Here is a 16267-nt window from a genome sequence, read left to right as displayed (position 1 = left end):
AAAAGGCCCAGCGGTTTTCCAACCGACATAGGACCATTGGTCCCCAATTTAAGGTTGGTGATATGGTGTGGTTATCATCAAAAAATATTGCTATGAAGGTGGCTTCTCCTAAGTTTAAGCCTAGATTTCTTGGACCTTACAAGATTTTGGAGATTATTAATCCGGTCTCCTTTCATTTGGCTCTTCCTGTCACATTTAAAATCCATAATGTGTTCCATTAATCTTTGTTGAAGAGGTTTTTTGAACCTGTTGTTCCGGGGGTTGCACATCCAGACCCTGTATTGGTTGAAGGTAACATGGAATATGAGGTAGAGAAAGTACTGGATTCCCGTCTGGCTAGACGGAGACTCCAGTATTTGGTTAAGTGGAAGGGTTATGGTCAGGAGGATTATTCCTGGGTCTCTGCCTCTGATATTCATGCCAAAAGATTGGTGCGTGCCTTTCATCGGGCTCACCCTGATCGCCCTGGTGGCGTGGTTGAGGGTTCGGTGACCCCTCCTCAAGGGGGAGGTACTGTTGTGAGTTCATTTTCCCCTTCACTACTGAGGCCCGAGGAACTCCCTCTTCTGGTGACGAAAGGTAGTGAGCTTGATTGTCAAACACCTGGGGCTGATGATGATGACTGGCTGAGTGGAGTTAATGACTGGATATAAGGCTGCCAACGCCCTTCTGGCCTGCGGGTGATTTCTCTGTGGACTTCTAGGAAACCAGTCTGATTCCTGCTCATCTAAAGCTAAGATTTCTGCTTTGCCTTTTTGCATTAGTGTTTTGTTTTCCTTGTTTTTCTGGATTCTGCCATTCCCTGCTGGGTTGAGCTGAATCTCCTTTTGCCTGTTGCTCTGTCTTCAGAATATTCCTGAGTACTGACATAGCTTTTTTGAAGCCTAGCGTCTTCAGGGCCTTTTTTACTGTCAGTTTGTTGGCTCTTATTTTCATAGGGTTTTTCACGGATTGCAGACAGCAGCCTTCCTGTCTTTTCCTATCTAAGCTAGCGTGGGCCCCATCTTTGCTCAGTCTATCTTTCTGTCTGTGTTTTGTTCTTTCTTCTTGCTTCACCGTCATTATATGTGGGGGGCTGCCTTTTGCTTTGGGGTCTGCTCTGGGGCAGTTTAGATTTCCCTTTCTGTCTTTAGGCTAGGTAGTCCTCCGGCTGTGATCGAGGGGCCTAGGGCATCGTAGGAGCCCCCCACGGCTACTGCTAGTTGTGTTGATAGGTTCAGGGGTCTGCAATCCGATAGCTGCCAACTTCTCTGGTTTTCTGGACTTAGCTAGCATTTCTATTTTTTCCTCTTACGGTGACTCAATCATAACAATCCTCACTCTCACCACACCGGAGATATTTACAAGGTCTTGCATTACCTTCCCGGGTCTTCCAATGATTCTCCCAATCAGAGCTTTGGGTACCGGCACCACATCTTTCCGCATACCCAGCTGATCCATAGCCTCGCTTGCTAACTCTAGGCATCGAGCAGCCTTCACATTACTCTGCCTGACCCGCTGTTTGGTGTGGAGACATTGTAGATGCATCTCTTTCAGGACAGCTACTCGGTTTGATGTATCTTCTCTCTCCGATACTATCACCAACTGCCGAGTCTCAGGTGCCCAGCGCACCTTAGACGCTTTGACTGCTTCTTTGAAAGCCTCATGCACAGGCTTCTTGCATGTCCTCTGGTACATCAATCACAAACTGGAAGGTTGTGGTCTTGCTCTCTTCCTGGACCGAAGGCTCTAGCTTTACCATGGACACTTCCCTCACTACAGTTGACCCGACCGGGTGACTGTCTTCTTCAGTTCTTAACTCACCAACTTCACACAATTTGATCACTTCATGACCCTTTGCCATGAGGGCTACTGGCCGTTCTGTCCTGTTATCACTTGCGCTCACCCGCGGTAAGTCTTCGTCCAATTTCTCCCGCAGAAGACTTTTAACTACTCCTCTGAGTTCTTCTATTTCTTCCCTAAGGGTCTTGTTCACATTTTGCCACATTGACAGGTGACCACTGAGCTCCAAGACTTCTTTCTCAAGCCCTTTAACATCTTCTCTTAAGGTGTTGTTCACACTGTGCCACGTTGACAGGTGACCTCTGAGCTGCAAGACTTCTTTCTCGAGCTCTTCCACTCTGTGCTCGGCCGTTTGTCTCATCACAATTTCTCGCTTGAGATTTTCTTTCACTGTCTCTTTTATAAACTTTATCTCCTGCTCTAGTTCTCTTTTGGCCAGTATGTGTTGCACCATTACTTCTTTAATTATATCGTCAAAAGTTACCCTCTGACCATGTTTCAACTTCCGTTATCTTCTCGATCAGGTTACCATCAGTCCTGTCTCGAGTTTCAGTCAGCACAGCACTAGATTCTGTCCTAGTGTTGGCTACTGGCAACAACACGTCACAGTCACACCACACCGTACGGTGAACCCCCAAGACGCTCTCTATCCATGTGTCAGCTCCGCTCTTTTTGTTTACCACACCCTTCTCATTCACACCGTTGTACCCTTCAGGTGACGTCCGGTCAGTAAGTTCGTCCGACGCCCTTCTTTCACCGGTCGCCCCTACGTCTGGCCTGTCCACGTTAGGAGGCGTCAGCGTCTCAGTGTCTGCTAGGCCCACAGTAGAAACATCTCTATCCTCCTCCCCAACATCATCAAATATGACAAAGTCCTGGCGCTTCTCAAAGGTATGCACTAAGTTTGGTGGCATCCTACGGCCTTGGCACTCCCCCTTTTTCATCTCAATCAGGACTCTGTCCACCTTATAATTCACAATGCCCCCGTGGACGCAGCGAACTCTGACGTTTTTCTCAGTCAGAAATAAAACGAGCGGAGTTCCTGCTAGAGTCACCTGACTCTTGGAGTTCAGCCTACCAGAGACTCCTTCCTGGTACAGCATCACGGTACACACCTGCGGCCCATCGTTACTACCCGGAAAAGATATCCCACATTCCTCCCAAGACATACACATACACTGCGGTACTCCAGACATACCCACTGAGTCAACTAGTGCTGCCATTTCCTGAACCACCCCAATTTGGGCTACCGCCCCCTCCCGGGACTCCACCCCTTTTTGGGTTACCACCCCAATTTGGGTCACCACCCCCTTCTGGGACTCCACCCTGATTTGGGTCACTGCCCCCTTCTGGGACTCCACCCCCTTTCGGGATCTCCCCATGTCCATTATAGCGGTCTTCTCAGACCAAAGTTCACACAACACAGTTTATGTCTTAACGATACCACACAAGTCCTTGTTGGCACAATCATAGCTCTTGCTGTCACCGATCACTGACACCACCGGCTGCTGTTCACACACACAGCGGCTGGAGTCACTGCAGCTCCTGCTGCGCCGTCTTCATGGACCCGCCAATCCACTGGAAGCCACTTGTCCCCTTCGTAACCCCGCCGAGTTACCGGAAGCCGCTTGTCACCTTCATGACCACACTGAGCCACATCAAACCGCTTGTCACCTTCTTGCCTCCCACTGAGCCACCGCAGGCTGAGTTGAAAAAAGAAGAAAAGAAAAACACCACACAAAAACTCATGTGCCCTTTCTGTGTGCTATTGAGGACGTACCGTCTCCGTCTGAGACCATCCAGTACACAGGGCACACCGGGTGCTATTCAGGGAGCGACCCTCCTCCCAGGGTTTCCCAACACACCGGCCACACCAACACAAAACTCATGTGTCCTGTCTGTGTGCTATTCCGAACACAAGCCGCAGAGACACCATCACATGTTTCTCAATGCAAGCAATGACTAGCCAGGTCTTTCCCCGGGAGGGAACAACCACGGGAAGGGCAGTCTCCAATGAAGGAAACCACCTATGCCAAAACATGGTATCCATCCCACAGACAGCTGTTTCAGGGTATTGCCCCTCATCAGTGTGGAGTAGGAAACTGGCCAGTAGGAGCAATGCCTAGTAGAAGACTGAAAAATGAGGATGAATGAACTCATGGAGATCAACATCCAATACTGCGGAGACACCATCACATGTTTTTCAACGCAGTGATTCTAGGGCAATGCCCCCACCCTTATGGGAAATATGTAAATATATGCAAAACACAAGCCGAAGAGACACCATCACATGTTTCTCAACGCAAGCAATGACTAGCCAGGTCTTTCCCCGGGAGGGAACATCCACGGGAAGGGTAGTCTCCAATGAAGGAAACCACCTATGCCATAACATCGTATTCCTCCACAGACAGCTGTTTTGGGGTATTGCCCCTCATCAGTGTGGAGTACTACTGGCCAGTTTCCTACTCCACACTGATGAGGGGCAATACCCCGAAACAGCTGTCTGTGGATGGATACCATGTTTTGGCATAGGTGGTTTCCTTCATTGGAGACTGCCCTTCCTGTGGTTGTTCCCTCCCGGGGAAAGACCTGGCTAGTCATTGCTTGCATTGAGAAACATGTGATGGTGTCTCCACTGCTTGTGTTTTGCATATATTTACATATTTCCCATAAGGGTGGGGGCATTGCCCTAGAATCACTGCATTGAGAAACATGATGGTGTCTCTGCAGTGTTGGATGTTGATCTCCATGAGTTCATCCATCCTCATTTTTTCAGGACGCACTGTCTCCACCTGAGACCGTCCAACACACAGGGCGCACCGGGTGCTATTCAGGGAGCCGACCCTCTTTCCAGGGTTTCCCAACACACCGGCCTCACCAGGTCCAGGGGCTTAGCGGGTGCTATTCAGGACATCCATCTCGGCCTGAGACTGCCCAACACTTACGCCTCACCAGGTCCAAGGTCATACCACGTGCTCCAGGGATCTTCCCAACACTGACCCTCCAGGACCTTGCTCACTGAACCCTCCAGGAACACAGTCTTTCCCACTGACCCAGGTCAGTACAACACGAACATCTGTCCATTACCTGTGTCGGCCACACAGGTCCTCGGATACCTCTTCTACTCTGAGGCACCCTATAGCAATCACCAGTCTCTTTCTCACTGATCCTGGTCAGTAAAACACGTTTTTCACGACCGTCACCTGCTGGCCACGCAGGTTCTCGGACCCCTCTACCGCGGAGGTATCCTATAAGTCTCTTTCTCCTGAGGAAACGGCCGCACTTGGCTCACCGATACGGACAGTGCCTTACTCACTAGGTCACCCCACGGTTCCAGAACCACAGCCGGACAGTGGCTTCCCCAACCGTCTGCCTTCCTGGCTCAGCGTTGGAAGCACTGCAACATGCACTTTTTGGAAACCGTTGCCCTTAGCAACCGATTTTGCAGTCCTCTTCCGTTGCTCCCAGCAACAAGGCTACAATATCGCCCATAGCTTTCTCCACCAAATGTGAGGTAGCACTGTCATTCAAGGTTGGGGGACACTCGCTTGGCAGTGAATAAATCACATCCGGCACGGGGTTTTCATAAAGCATCTTCATAGTCCATGAGGTTTATTCATCATCATAAACCAAAGCAATATGCAACAGTCTTACAGCAGATAGCAGGGTATCTTCACACTGGAGTTCTGTTCCCCCTTAGCCCTCCTGGTCACACAGGCTGTGCTTCATCCAGCCAATAGGCTATACAGTCTCTCAGTTGCAGTCCAGTCTCCGGGTTACCTTGCATGCTGCTTTACACTGCAGACGTCCATTCCCTCCTCCCAGGGAATTGTCAGGCACACGTCGCCATTACTCACAGTGTCCACACGTGCTGTCAGGCAGGAAGCCCCATCTCAGCGGGACCTTCCACACTGGACCAACCGGGTCCAAGCATTCACCCCTTGTGACTCACCCTGGCCACATATCATTCATAGCCACGCCCACTGGGTCACATGACTCTGGCCTCATCACAAGTCCTTCAGGCATTTTCACACTCTTTACAACCGTGCTTTAAACACACCCCCTGGGTGGGTTTGTAGGTAACCAGGCCCCCCCCAACTCTCTAGTTACCTGGAGACTTCTCCCTTACTTATTAACGCAACACCTCAGCAATATTTGCTGATCACACATACACAAGTCTCCATCTCAAAGCCACCCACCTTGAGATACATAACCATCCTTCAGGATTCTGCCACTCATCCATTCTCTGTTCTCTTGGGACATCCACACAGCGCCCCCTAGTGGCCACAGTGGTTACTACACCACACTTATCAGAGAGATATGCTTATTTCTCTGCCAGAATTGATCAGTCATTGTCAAAATTCTCAATTCTGAGGTACAATCTGTATTCAGTGAAGACACTTTCCCATTACTGAGAGAGGAGATGGCAGCTGCTACTGGCACAAGTCTATGTATATGAGAGGAGGGAGGAGCAAGAGACAGAGCTCCACCCTCCACCTTCCCATAGTTGGGGAATGTAGTTTTTATATTTGGACCTGGTTTATTAATAGGACACTTGTCATATGTTTTCTATGCTAATGTATAAGGGAGTTACATGCCCTTTTATATTTTCTTGCAGTTTTATGATGGTCTAGATTATTTAATCACACACTATATTATGCCCCATTGCTGACCCTACTTATGAGATATACTATCAGTTACAATAAACGTTCATATCAGTTTACATATATTTTTTTATTTGTCTTGGTACATGATTAGTTAGGGTTCATTAGGGACAGCAATCGACGAGAAAGGGTGCCACTGTGATCTTATGGTGCCAACCACTGCGGCTTAGGTAAGCGTCACATCTAGGGAAAGATCCAAAATTTCTGGGTCCAGTTAGGGCCTAATCCTTTAAGAAATAGAGGTGTGGTGATCATTTATTAATTTAATTTGTTCTACATTGGGTGCATTGATCACCAGTTTAAGGAAAATTTATTTTTAGCACTTCTCGTTTATATTCAATTTTTGAGCTATGTTTTTTTTGCAGGTATTTTTAATATATTTACTATACTATATTTTATTGAAATAGTTTTGAAACAGAATTTACCTTAAATGTTTAAAAATACTTTTTCCAAAAATATTCTTCATGCAAATAACAATCTATTGCAAACAATAGTAATTTGAGATTATGTGACTATGTTAATGCATTCTTTCACTACCTGAAAAGGCTATTTTGTGATTTCTGGCAGTAAAATTACTTAAAATAAATGTCAATAAAACCAAATGTTCCCATAAATGATCTCAGTATTTACTACAGTGCTTACTACCTAAGCTCCTATTTCTTTATATAATAACCATTGCAGGTAATGCAAGTTGTATTCTTCCATAATATAGAAAGAAATCATATGACTGTTTTGCTACATTTTTAGAAATGAAATTTTGGATATGAAATTTGTGTCTTATCGGCATAAACTTGTACAATATTTTCAACATATGTCTCTTTCTTGCTGTGTAGCCAGAGCTACCTACAAGCAGCAAGTGAAATGATCGCAGGTCAAGTTCTGGACCCTTCAGGGAATTATAATTCTCCAAAGTTTCGTTCAAGGAACCAGAGCTACATGAGGGCGGTCAGCACGCTAAGCCAAGCCAGCTGCGTCAGTCAGGTTGGAGACTTTTCCTTTTTCTACAATCCTTCAGTTATAGAGTTAAGCAAGAAGATTTTTAAAACCCTGGTCCAGCTACCATATTGGTAGTCCATGGCCACTAAAGCCTTGTGAAACTCATCCTGCCTGGCTGGTAGGAGGAGGTTTACAGAACTCTGGTCCGGTGGCTGTGAACTACCGACATTGTTGCTAAGACCAGGGTCCTGCATATCTTTGTGCTCAACTCCAGTAATGATGGCCTACTGTAACTTCCTCAAACTAGATAAATCACAACTTCTATAATTTGCCTGTTATTTTGTTATCAACTATACGTGAGCGAAATGGAGAATGAAGTTATTTACCATATCATGTATGATGCAGTTATTATTTCTCTTCTTTTAGCTATCTAATAGTATGCCTACCAATCCTTTACCAAATTCTTCTATTAATTAGTAAACTAACTGAAGTGTAGCTGATGCGGTCTTAGGAATTTTAAGTGCAAGTGACTAGAATTTATGAAGATGCTGATACCACAGAAATAATAATCCCTATGGTAAACCTGTATAGGCTATACAGATGGATCCACCTTTTACTTTTATTGAATTGAATTACATTATACAATTTGTCATACTAATTCAATACATTCTTGTGCTATCCAGTAAAAATTAAAAAAAATATGTCAAGTTGTAACATATTTGTTTTTCTTTTTGTTTTTGTTTTTTTTGTTTTTTAAGAATGTATGGATGTGGATTACATTTGTCAGTTGCATCCATAATTTTAATCCACTAAAAAGGTATGTCAATGTATACAGTTTTTTAACAAACGAACCCATTGGTGATGTATGGCAACTGTCAAAGCATCTGTAGGATGTATATTCACAGCATACATTTTAGAATATGTCAAGTTTAGAAGAAAGATAACAAAAAAATGCAATTGTACAATAAAAGTAACCCAACAGCTGGTTACTGTTGTCTATGCCACGGGCACCTAAATCAGACATTTGCTGCAATGTAGCAGTCATGTAGTTTTTACCCTAAAAAGCTGCATCATTTCAGAGAAAACAAACATAGTCAGGGACTATGCAAACTGAGATGGGTAGGAAATAGCAAGTCCCTAGTGTCTTTTTTGTGTGTGTATTAGTAGACTTCTCAGCCAAGGGAATCTGGGCAGGGAGAAGACGACGAAGAATTGCCTCTTAAACTCGTCATCATAGTAGCATCAACTCAGGACACATTACACAAATGTTTTCTTTGAAATGCTGCAGCGTTTCTGAGTAAATCGTACCTGGCGGCAATAATGGAGTCAATCTTTGATTCATGCTGCCTGTGGTTTAGACACAATGACTCAGCTGTCAGGTCTCTTTAAAAAGTAATTATTTCAAGCAGATTTTAAGACTTCACCACAATTAATCAGTATCATTTCAACCCCTGCTGGAATTTAAATCAACAGTTTGTACAGTCACTTATTGCTGGACTTACGGAGGTGTTGAGCAATGATGGAACAATAAGAATAAGGATTAGCACAAAAGACAATCCTAATAGGTGGTGTAGTGAATGAATGAGAATGGTAATTTGAGCATCTGACATCATCAATATAAGAAAAAGGTTTCATACACTTAATAAGGCCACATACTGTATATGAATTGGAATAAAAAAATTAAAGAGTTCCAATAGAGTGGACCAAAAAGCAAGTAATAGCTAAAATTTACTTGAAGTTGCAGCTTTCAGTGTCTCTTCAGGCAGTAGTGTAACTACAGTCCGATGCAGAATTCGGACATGGGCCTCTACTTGAGTGTTGGTCAGATGTTTGTGGGCTTGTAGCATTCTAGATCCTTTAAAGACATACATGTTCCCCTCCATCTAATAATATCCCCCATCCTGTAACAATGTCCCCAATCCTGACTCCCTCTTGTAATAATGTCCCCATCTTGGCACCTTCCTGTAATAGTATCCCCATCATGAGCTCTTTCCTGTAATAATGCCCACATCATGGGCTCCTTCATTTAATAATGTCCCCATCATGGACCTCCTCCTATAATACTTTCCCCATCATGATCCCTGTCCTGTAATAATGTCCACATCATGATCCCTTTCCTGTAATAATGTCCCCATCCTGGCCCCTTCCTGTAATAATGTCCCCATCCTGGCCTCTTCCTGTAATAATGTCCCTATCATGGGCCCCTTTTTGTAATAATATCTGCATTCTGGGACCTTTCCTGTAATAATGTCCTCATCCTGGCATCATTTTGTAATAATGTCTGGCATCCTGGACCCCTTCCATTAATAATGTCCTCCATCATGGGCCACTTAAAGTAGTAATGTCCTCCAATCTGCCACTCTTCGCCAACACATTTTTAAAAAAGTAAACAATTTTTTTTCATTCCCCCACCGCTAAGGCATTCTTTTTCATTCTCAGTGCAGAGGCCACCACTGACTTTGGCTTGCCAGCCACATCGACATCAGATGCCAGTCTTTGAGTGGCCGGCGGTGTGCATTGCACTGCAGGAAACCTGCAGGTCTCAGTGCTGTAATACATTTTAGGCTACTTTCACACTAGCGTCGGTACGGGCCCGTCGCAATGCGTCGGGCCGACGTACCGACGCACGTTGTGAAAGATTTGCACAACGGGGGCAGCGGATGCAGTTTTTCAACGTATCCGCTGCCCCATTGTAATGTCCAGGGAGGAAGGGGCGGAGTTTCGGCCGCGCATGCTCGGTCGAAAATGGCGGACACGACGCACAAAAAAACGTTACATGTAACGTTTTTGTGTGCGTTGCGGCCACCAAAACTCGACGCATCCGTCGCACGATGGATGCAACGTGTGGCCATACGTCGCAATGCGTCGCTAAGGCAAGTCTATGGAGAAAAAACGCATCCTGCGGGCAACTTTGCAGGATGCGTTTTTCTCCAAAACGGCGCATTGCGACGTACGTCACATGACGCTAGTGTGAAAGTAGCCTTAGCTGAATGTGTACCTTCACTGAAAAAGGTGCAGGTGTCGGTGGGCTCACCTCCTGCATGTGCTCGGTCGCTGTCACACCCTTTGTGACTACAATCGTTACGCCACTGCCTACAACCTTAGGCTACTTTCACACATCAGGCTTTCTGAATCCGGTGCCCTGCGGCAAAAATGTGCAAAACCGGATCCGGTGATATGTGTCGCCGGATCCGTTTTTTTCCCCATTGACTTAAATTGGTGCCGCATAGACAAGTGGAGCGTCTGGCTTTTGCCTGATACGGCAAAAAGTGATGGTGTGGCGTCTGGAAAAAACGTTCCATGTAACGTGTTTTTCTGTGCCGGACCGCTTTTTTAAACAGCGCATGCCCGGTAGATTTCTTCTGGCATGAATGTTAACTCTGTAAACGGTAAAATGTCTCTCTCTCTCTCCCTCTCTCTCGCACTCTCTCTCTTTCTCTCTCTCTCTCTCTTTCTCTCTCTCTCTCTTTCTCTCTCTCTCTCTCTCCTTTCCAGAGTCCTATAACTTTAAATTTCAAACATTGCTGGCTGAAACGGATCCATCAAAACAAAGGATCCAGTGCATCCGTTTTTTCTCAAATGGAAACGGATCCGTTTTTTTAATCTTTGCCGGATTGCAGCTCACGTCAAAAAACTGAAATGTGAAAGTAGCCTTTAAACAATATAATAGAAAAAAATAGCAGAAAAAACTCTACCACCCAGAAAACTTTAGTCGTAAGTGTGTGAAATATTTTTTGCCAACGTTCAGAATTTTTTTCTACCCAAAGTCTTACCTATATTTATGTGTATTTACTAAAGACAATTAAGTGTCTGTCAAACATTATACAGAGAGTGAAATCAGTATTAAAAACATCACCAATTTTCTAAATATATATATTTCTAAAGGTGCTATTGACATGATATTCTCACCAGATGTCGTAGCAACCCATCCAATCCACACAGGCAAAGAAATCAAACCATAGATGTCCATAAATTAAATTATGTGTAATAATGAGAAATGACATAGAGAAAAAGAATTAAACACATGAAGAAAGAGATGTGCAAAAACCATGGAAGGTCTTAACACCAGCGGAAATCTATCAGTAATTAGAAAGTTGTCCTATCACTTAGTGACAAATACCAGCTGGTTCAACAGATGGCTTGTAAAAAGGTGTCTCATTACCAAGATGCCACACAAGAAACATGTCATGATGGGTAAAAATAGTGAGCTGTCTCAAAACCTTTGCAACCTTATTGTTGCAAAACTTACTGGTTACAGAAGAATTTCTAAACTACCGGAAGGTCTAGTAAGCACTGTTAGGGCCATAAATCTGAAGTAAAAAAACATTATTTCACTATAATCCGGCTACACCCAAGTGCTCCCCACAAAATTTCAGGCAGAAGAGTGCTAAGAAATATCAAAAGACTTGCCTAAGAGCCAATGACCACCTATGGATAGCTACAGAAAAACCTGGAATCAGCAGGTACAATTGTTTCAAAGAACACAATAAGTAATGCACTCAACCTCCATGGTCAGTATGCACACTCACGTACAAAACTTCATTGCTGAACGAAAAAAATGTTCAAACACATTTAAAATTTGCTAAACAACATTTAGACAATTTGTGAAATACTGAGAGAATATACTCTTGTCAGTTAAGATGAAAACTGAAGTCTTTGGATGCCATAATACATACCATGTTTGGAGTAGAGATGAGCGACTTTGCCTTTTTTAGGGTCGAGTTGGGTTTCATGAAACCTGACTTTCACAAAAGTCGGGTCGAACGAAATCGGCCGACTATAGGGAAAAGTAGGAGGCCGACTGAAACACGAAACCCAATGCAAGTCAATGGGGAAACAAAGTCGGCAGGGAGTGGAGGACAGTAAACACACCTACAGGGCCCACTTCAATGCCAAAAACATCAATTCATATTACTGAAGCTTGTCAACCTTAATTTACTTCATAATAATAGTTACGCATTGAAAACTAGGCTTTTTTTGGCTAAAGTTGTGGGGGGGTAGGGCTGGCTCCAGGTTTTCGTGTGCCCTGGGCCAAAGAGTGTCAGTGCGCCACTTTAACACATACCACAACTCATGATGCTCCGATACGGCACAGAAATAAAGGTATAGTACAATGACAAATACTTCACTGTTTACATGACATGACTGATCTATTTTAAATTGTACAATAGCTCAAAAACAGGACAGTATATTACTCCATACAGTATTATGGCCACCACATTGTGCGCCATACAGAATAATGAGCCCCATATATTTCTCCATACAGAATAATTGGTCCCATATAATGTTCCATACAGTATATGATGAGCTCCACGTAATGCTCCAGTATATGATGGGCCTCATGAATGATGCTCCAGTGTATGATGGGCCCAAATAATGCTCCATATATAATGGGCCCCATTTCTAATGCTCCAGTGTATAATGTGCCCCATAGATGCTGCTCCAGTGTCTGATCTGCCCCATTTATAATGCTCCAGTATATGATGGGCCTCATGGATGATGCTCCAGTGTATAATGGGACCAAATAATGCTCCATATATAATGGGCCCCAATTCTAATGCTCCAGTGTATAATGTGCCCCATAGATGCTGCTCCAGTGTCTGATCTGCCCCATTTATAATGCTCCAGTATATGATGGGCCTCATGGATGATGCTCCAGTGTATGATGGGCCTTAATAATGCTCCATATATAATGGGCTCCATTTCTAATGCTCCACTGTATAATGGGCTTCGTAAATGCTGTTCCAGTGTCTGATGTCCCCAAACTGGAATGCTCCAGTATATGATGGACCTCATGGATGATGCTCCAGTGTATGATGGGCCCTAATAGTGCTCCACATATAATGGGCCCCATTTCTAATGCTCCAGTGTATAATGGGCCCCGTAAATGCTGCTCCAGTGTCTGATGTCCCCCCCATTTGGAATGCTCCAGTATATGATGGGCATCATGGATGATTCTCCAGTGTATGATGGGCCCAAATAATGCTCCATATATAATGGGCTCCATTTCTAATGCTCCAGTGTATAATGGGCCCCATGGATGATGCTCCAGTGTCTGATGTCCCCATTTGGAATGCTCCAGTATATGATGGGCCCCATTTTTAATTAACCTAGGCATGGTATGTGAAAAGAGCTCCATGGAGTAATCTGAAATGTGTGCTGCCGCATCCTTCACTTTTGGTGTGGGTGAAGGACACAAGGAAAGGGGTTGCTCCTGACCAGAAGCCTGCACTGACGACTCAGTGTTTGCATTTTTTGAAACTTCAGAAGAGGAGGCGATAGAACTGGAGGCTGTTTCAGCAATGTAAGCCAAAAACAGTTCCTGATACTCTGGCTTTAAAAAGCAGTCTACCTACTCCCAGAAATATACAGTATACAGTGTTGGCCAAATTTGAAATCTCGGTATATATTTCCAGAGTCACCCTCAGACGCTCACTCAGTCTGGGTTTGAACATAATAAAAAATGTTGTAAAAAAGGTACTGGATAACAAGATACCAAGTATATATATTATAGAATACAATTGAAATCTCCATATACATAGTCCCGTAGTCACTCTCAGACGCTCACTCAGTATGGATTTGACAGTAATACTAAATGTCGAACAAAGGTACTGTATAACAAGATACAAGCTGTATCGAGTATAGGGTAAAAATTGGTATCTCCGATTCACCGTATATATAGAAGGCGTAAACCACACACGCTCACTCACTATGGTTGATACCGTAATAAAAAATTTTGAACAAAGGTACTGTATCAGCACATACCAGGTGTATCCAGTCTAGGGGTAATTGTAAATTTCCGCCTATACTTCCAGAGTCAGACACAGACACTCACAGGCTCACTATGTATTACACCAGAATTTAAAAAGTAGAAAAAGGGAAAGGTATTTGAAGCGTACAACAGTATACAGTGTTGTGGTACTTTTAAATCTTCGCATATACAGTGGGGCAAAAAAGTATTTAGTCAGTCAGCAATAGTGCAAGTTCCACCACTTAAAAAGATGAGAGGCATCTGTAATTTACATCATAGGTAGACCTCAACTATGGGAGACAAACTGAGAAAAAAAAATCCCGAAAATCACATTGTCTGTTTTTTTTTTCATTTTATTTGCATATTATGGTGGAAAATAAGTATTTGGTCAGAAACAAAATTTCATCTCAATACCTTGTGATATATCCTTTGTTGGCAATGACAGAGGTCAAACGTTTTCTGTAAGTCTTCACAAGGTTGCCACACACTGTTGTTGGTATGTTGGCCCATTCCTCCATGCAGATCTCCTCTAGAGCAGTGATGTTTTTGGCTTTTCGCTTGGCAACACGGACTTTCAACTCCCTCCAAAGGTTTTCTATAGGGTTGAGATCTGGAGACTGGCTAGGCCACTCCAGGACCTTAAAATGCTTCTTACGAAGCCACTCCTTCGTTGCCCTGGCGGTGTGCTTTGGATCATTGTCATGTTGAAAGACCCAGCCACGTTTCATCTTCAATGCCCTTGCTGATGGAAGGAGGTTTTCACTCAAAATCTCACGATACATGGCCCCATTCATTCTTTCATGTACCCGGATCAGTCGTCCTGGCCCCTTTGCAGAGAAACAGCCCCAAAGCATGATGTTTCCACCACCATGCTTTACAGTAGGTATGGTGTTTGATGGATGCAACTCAGTATTCTTTTTCCTCCAAACACGACAAGTTGTGTTTCTACCAAACAGTTCCAGTTTGGTTTCATCAGACCATAGGACATTCTCCCAAAACTCCTCTGGATCATCCAAATGCTCTCTAGCAAACTTCAGACGGGCCCGGACATGTACAGGCTTAAGCAGTGGGACACGTCTGGCACTGCAGGATCTGAGTCCATGGTGGCGTAGTGTGTTACTTATGGTAGGCCTTGTTACATTGGTCCCAGCTCTCTGCAGTTCATTCACTAGGTCCCCCCACGTTGTTCTGGGATTTTTGCTCACCGTTCTTGTGATCATTCTGACCCCATGGGGTGGGATTTTGCGTGGAGCACCAGATCGAGGGAGATTATCAGTGGTCTTGTATGTCTTCCATTTTCTAATTATTGCTCCCACAGTTGATTTCTTCACTCCAAGCTGGTTGGCTATTGCAGATTCAGTCTTCCCAGCCTGGTGCAGGGCTACAATTTTGTTTCTGGTGTCCTTTGACAGCTCTTTGGTCTTCACCATAGTGGAGTTTGGAGTCAGACTGTTTGAGGGTGTGCACAGGTGTCTTTTTATACTGATAACAAGTTTAAACAGGTGCCATTACTACAGGTAATGAGTGGAGGAAAGAGGAGACTCTTAAAGAAGAAGTTACAGGTCTGTGAGAGCCAGAAATCTTGATTGCTTGTTTCTGACCAAATACTTATTTTCCACCATAATATGCAAATAAAATGAAAAAAAAACAGACAATGTGATTTTCTGGATTTTTTTTTCTCAGTTTGTCTCCCATAGTTGAGGTCTACCTATGATGTAAATTACAGACGCCTCTCATCTTTTTAAGTGGTGGAACTTGCACTATTGCTGACTGACTAAATACTTTTTTGCCCCACTGTATTTCAATCTCAGTAAGCCAGTCCAGACTCTCCGCTACTAGAAACTACATGGATACAAGTACGGACAGAAAGTCGAGTGTTAGCTGAAATTTGGGAATTACTCATCGCGGGAAAACCTCCCGGTAGATGTTGCAGAGGCGATGCAGACCCTCAATTACTGTGTCTGTGGAGACAGCGAAAACGGTTCTTTCTGAAGAAAGGATTGCTTTATCGCAGTAGTGTGGATCACATCACTGTTACTCATCTCCATCAAATTGTGATCACAGGGAGAGATGTAGACATGGTCCTCTCTGCCTATCATGATGTGTCTGGCCATTTTGGAGTGCAAAAGACAGA

The 16267-nt window shown here is 44.1% G+C and overlaps 1 protein-coding gene across 3 annotated transcripts in view; it reads left to right on the top strand.

Annotated features, from left to right (window-relative positions):
* The window catches only part of DLGAP2 (DLG associated protein 2), an 824782-nt gene that overhangs the window by 598631 nt on the left and 209884 nt on the right, over positions 1 to 16267 (top strand). For all 3 annotated transcript variants that reach the window (XM_073589202.1, XM_073589200.1, XM_073589201.1), the window contains one exon: positions 7280 to 7427. In XM_073589202.1, coding sequence (XP_073445303.1) covers positions 7280 to 7427 — 148 coding nt within the window. The remainder of the gene's footprint in view (positions 1 to 7279; positions 7428 to 16267) is intronic.

Source organism: Dendrobates tinctorius, unplaced genomic scaffold (assembly GCF_039654945.1).
Source record: "Dendrobates tinctorius isolate UK_male_01 unplaced genomic scaffold, ASM3965494v1 ptg000107l, whole genome shotgun sequence".
NCBI lineage: Eukaryota > Metazoa > Chordata > Amphibia > Anura > Dendrobatidae > Dendrobates > Dendrobates tinctorius.
Note: the sequence above shows the minus strand (reverse complement) of the source record. Positions and strands in the feature narration are given on the sequence as shown.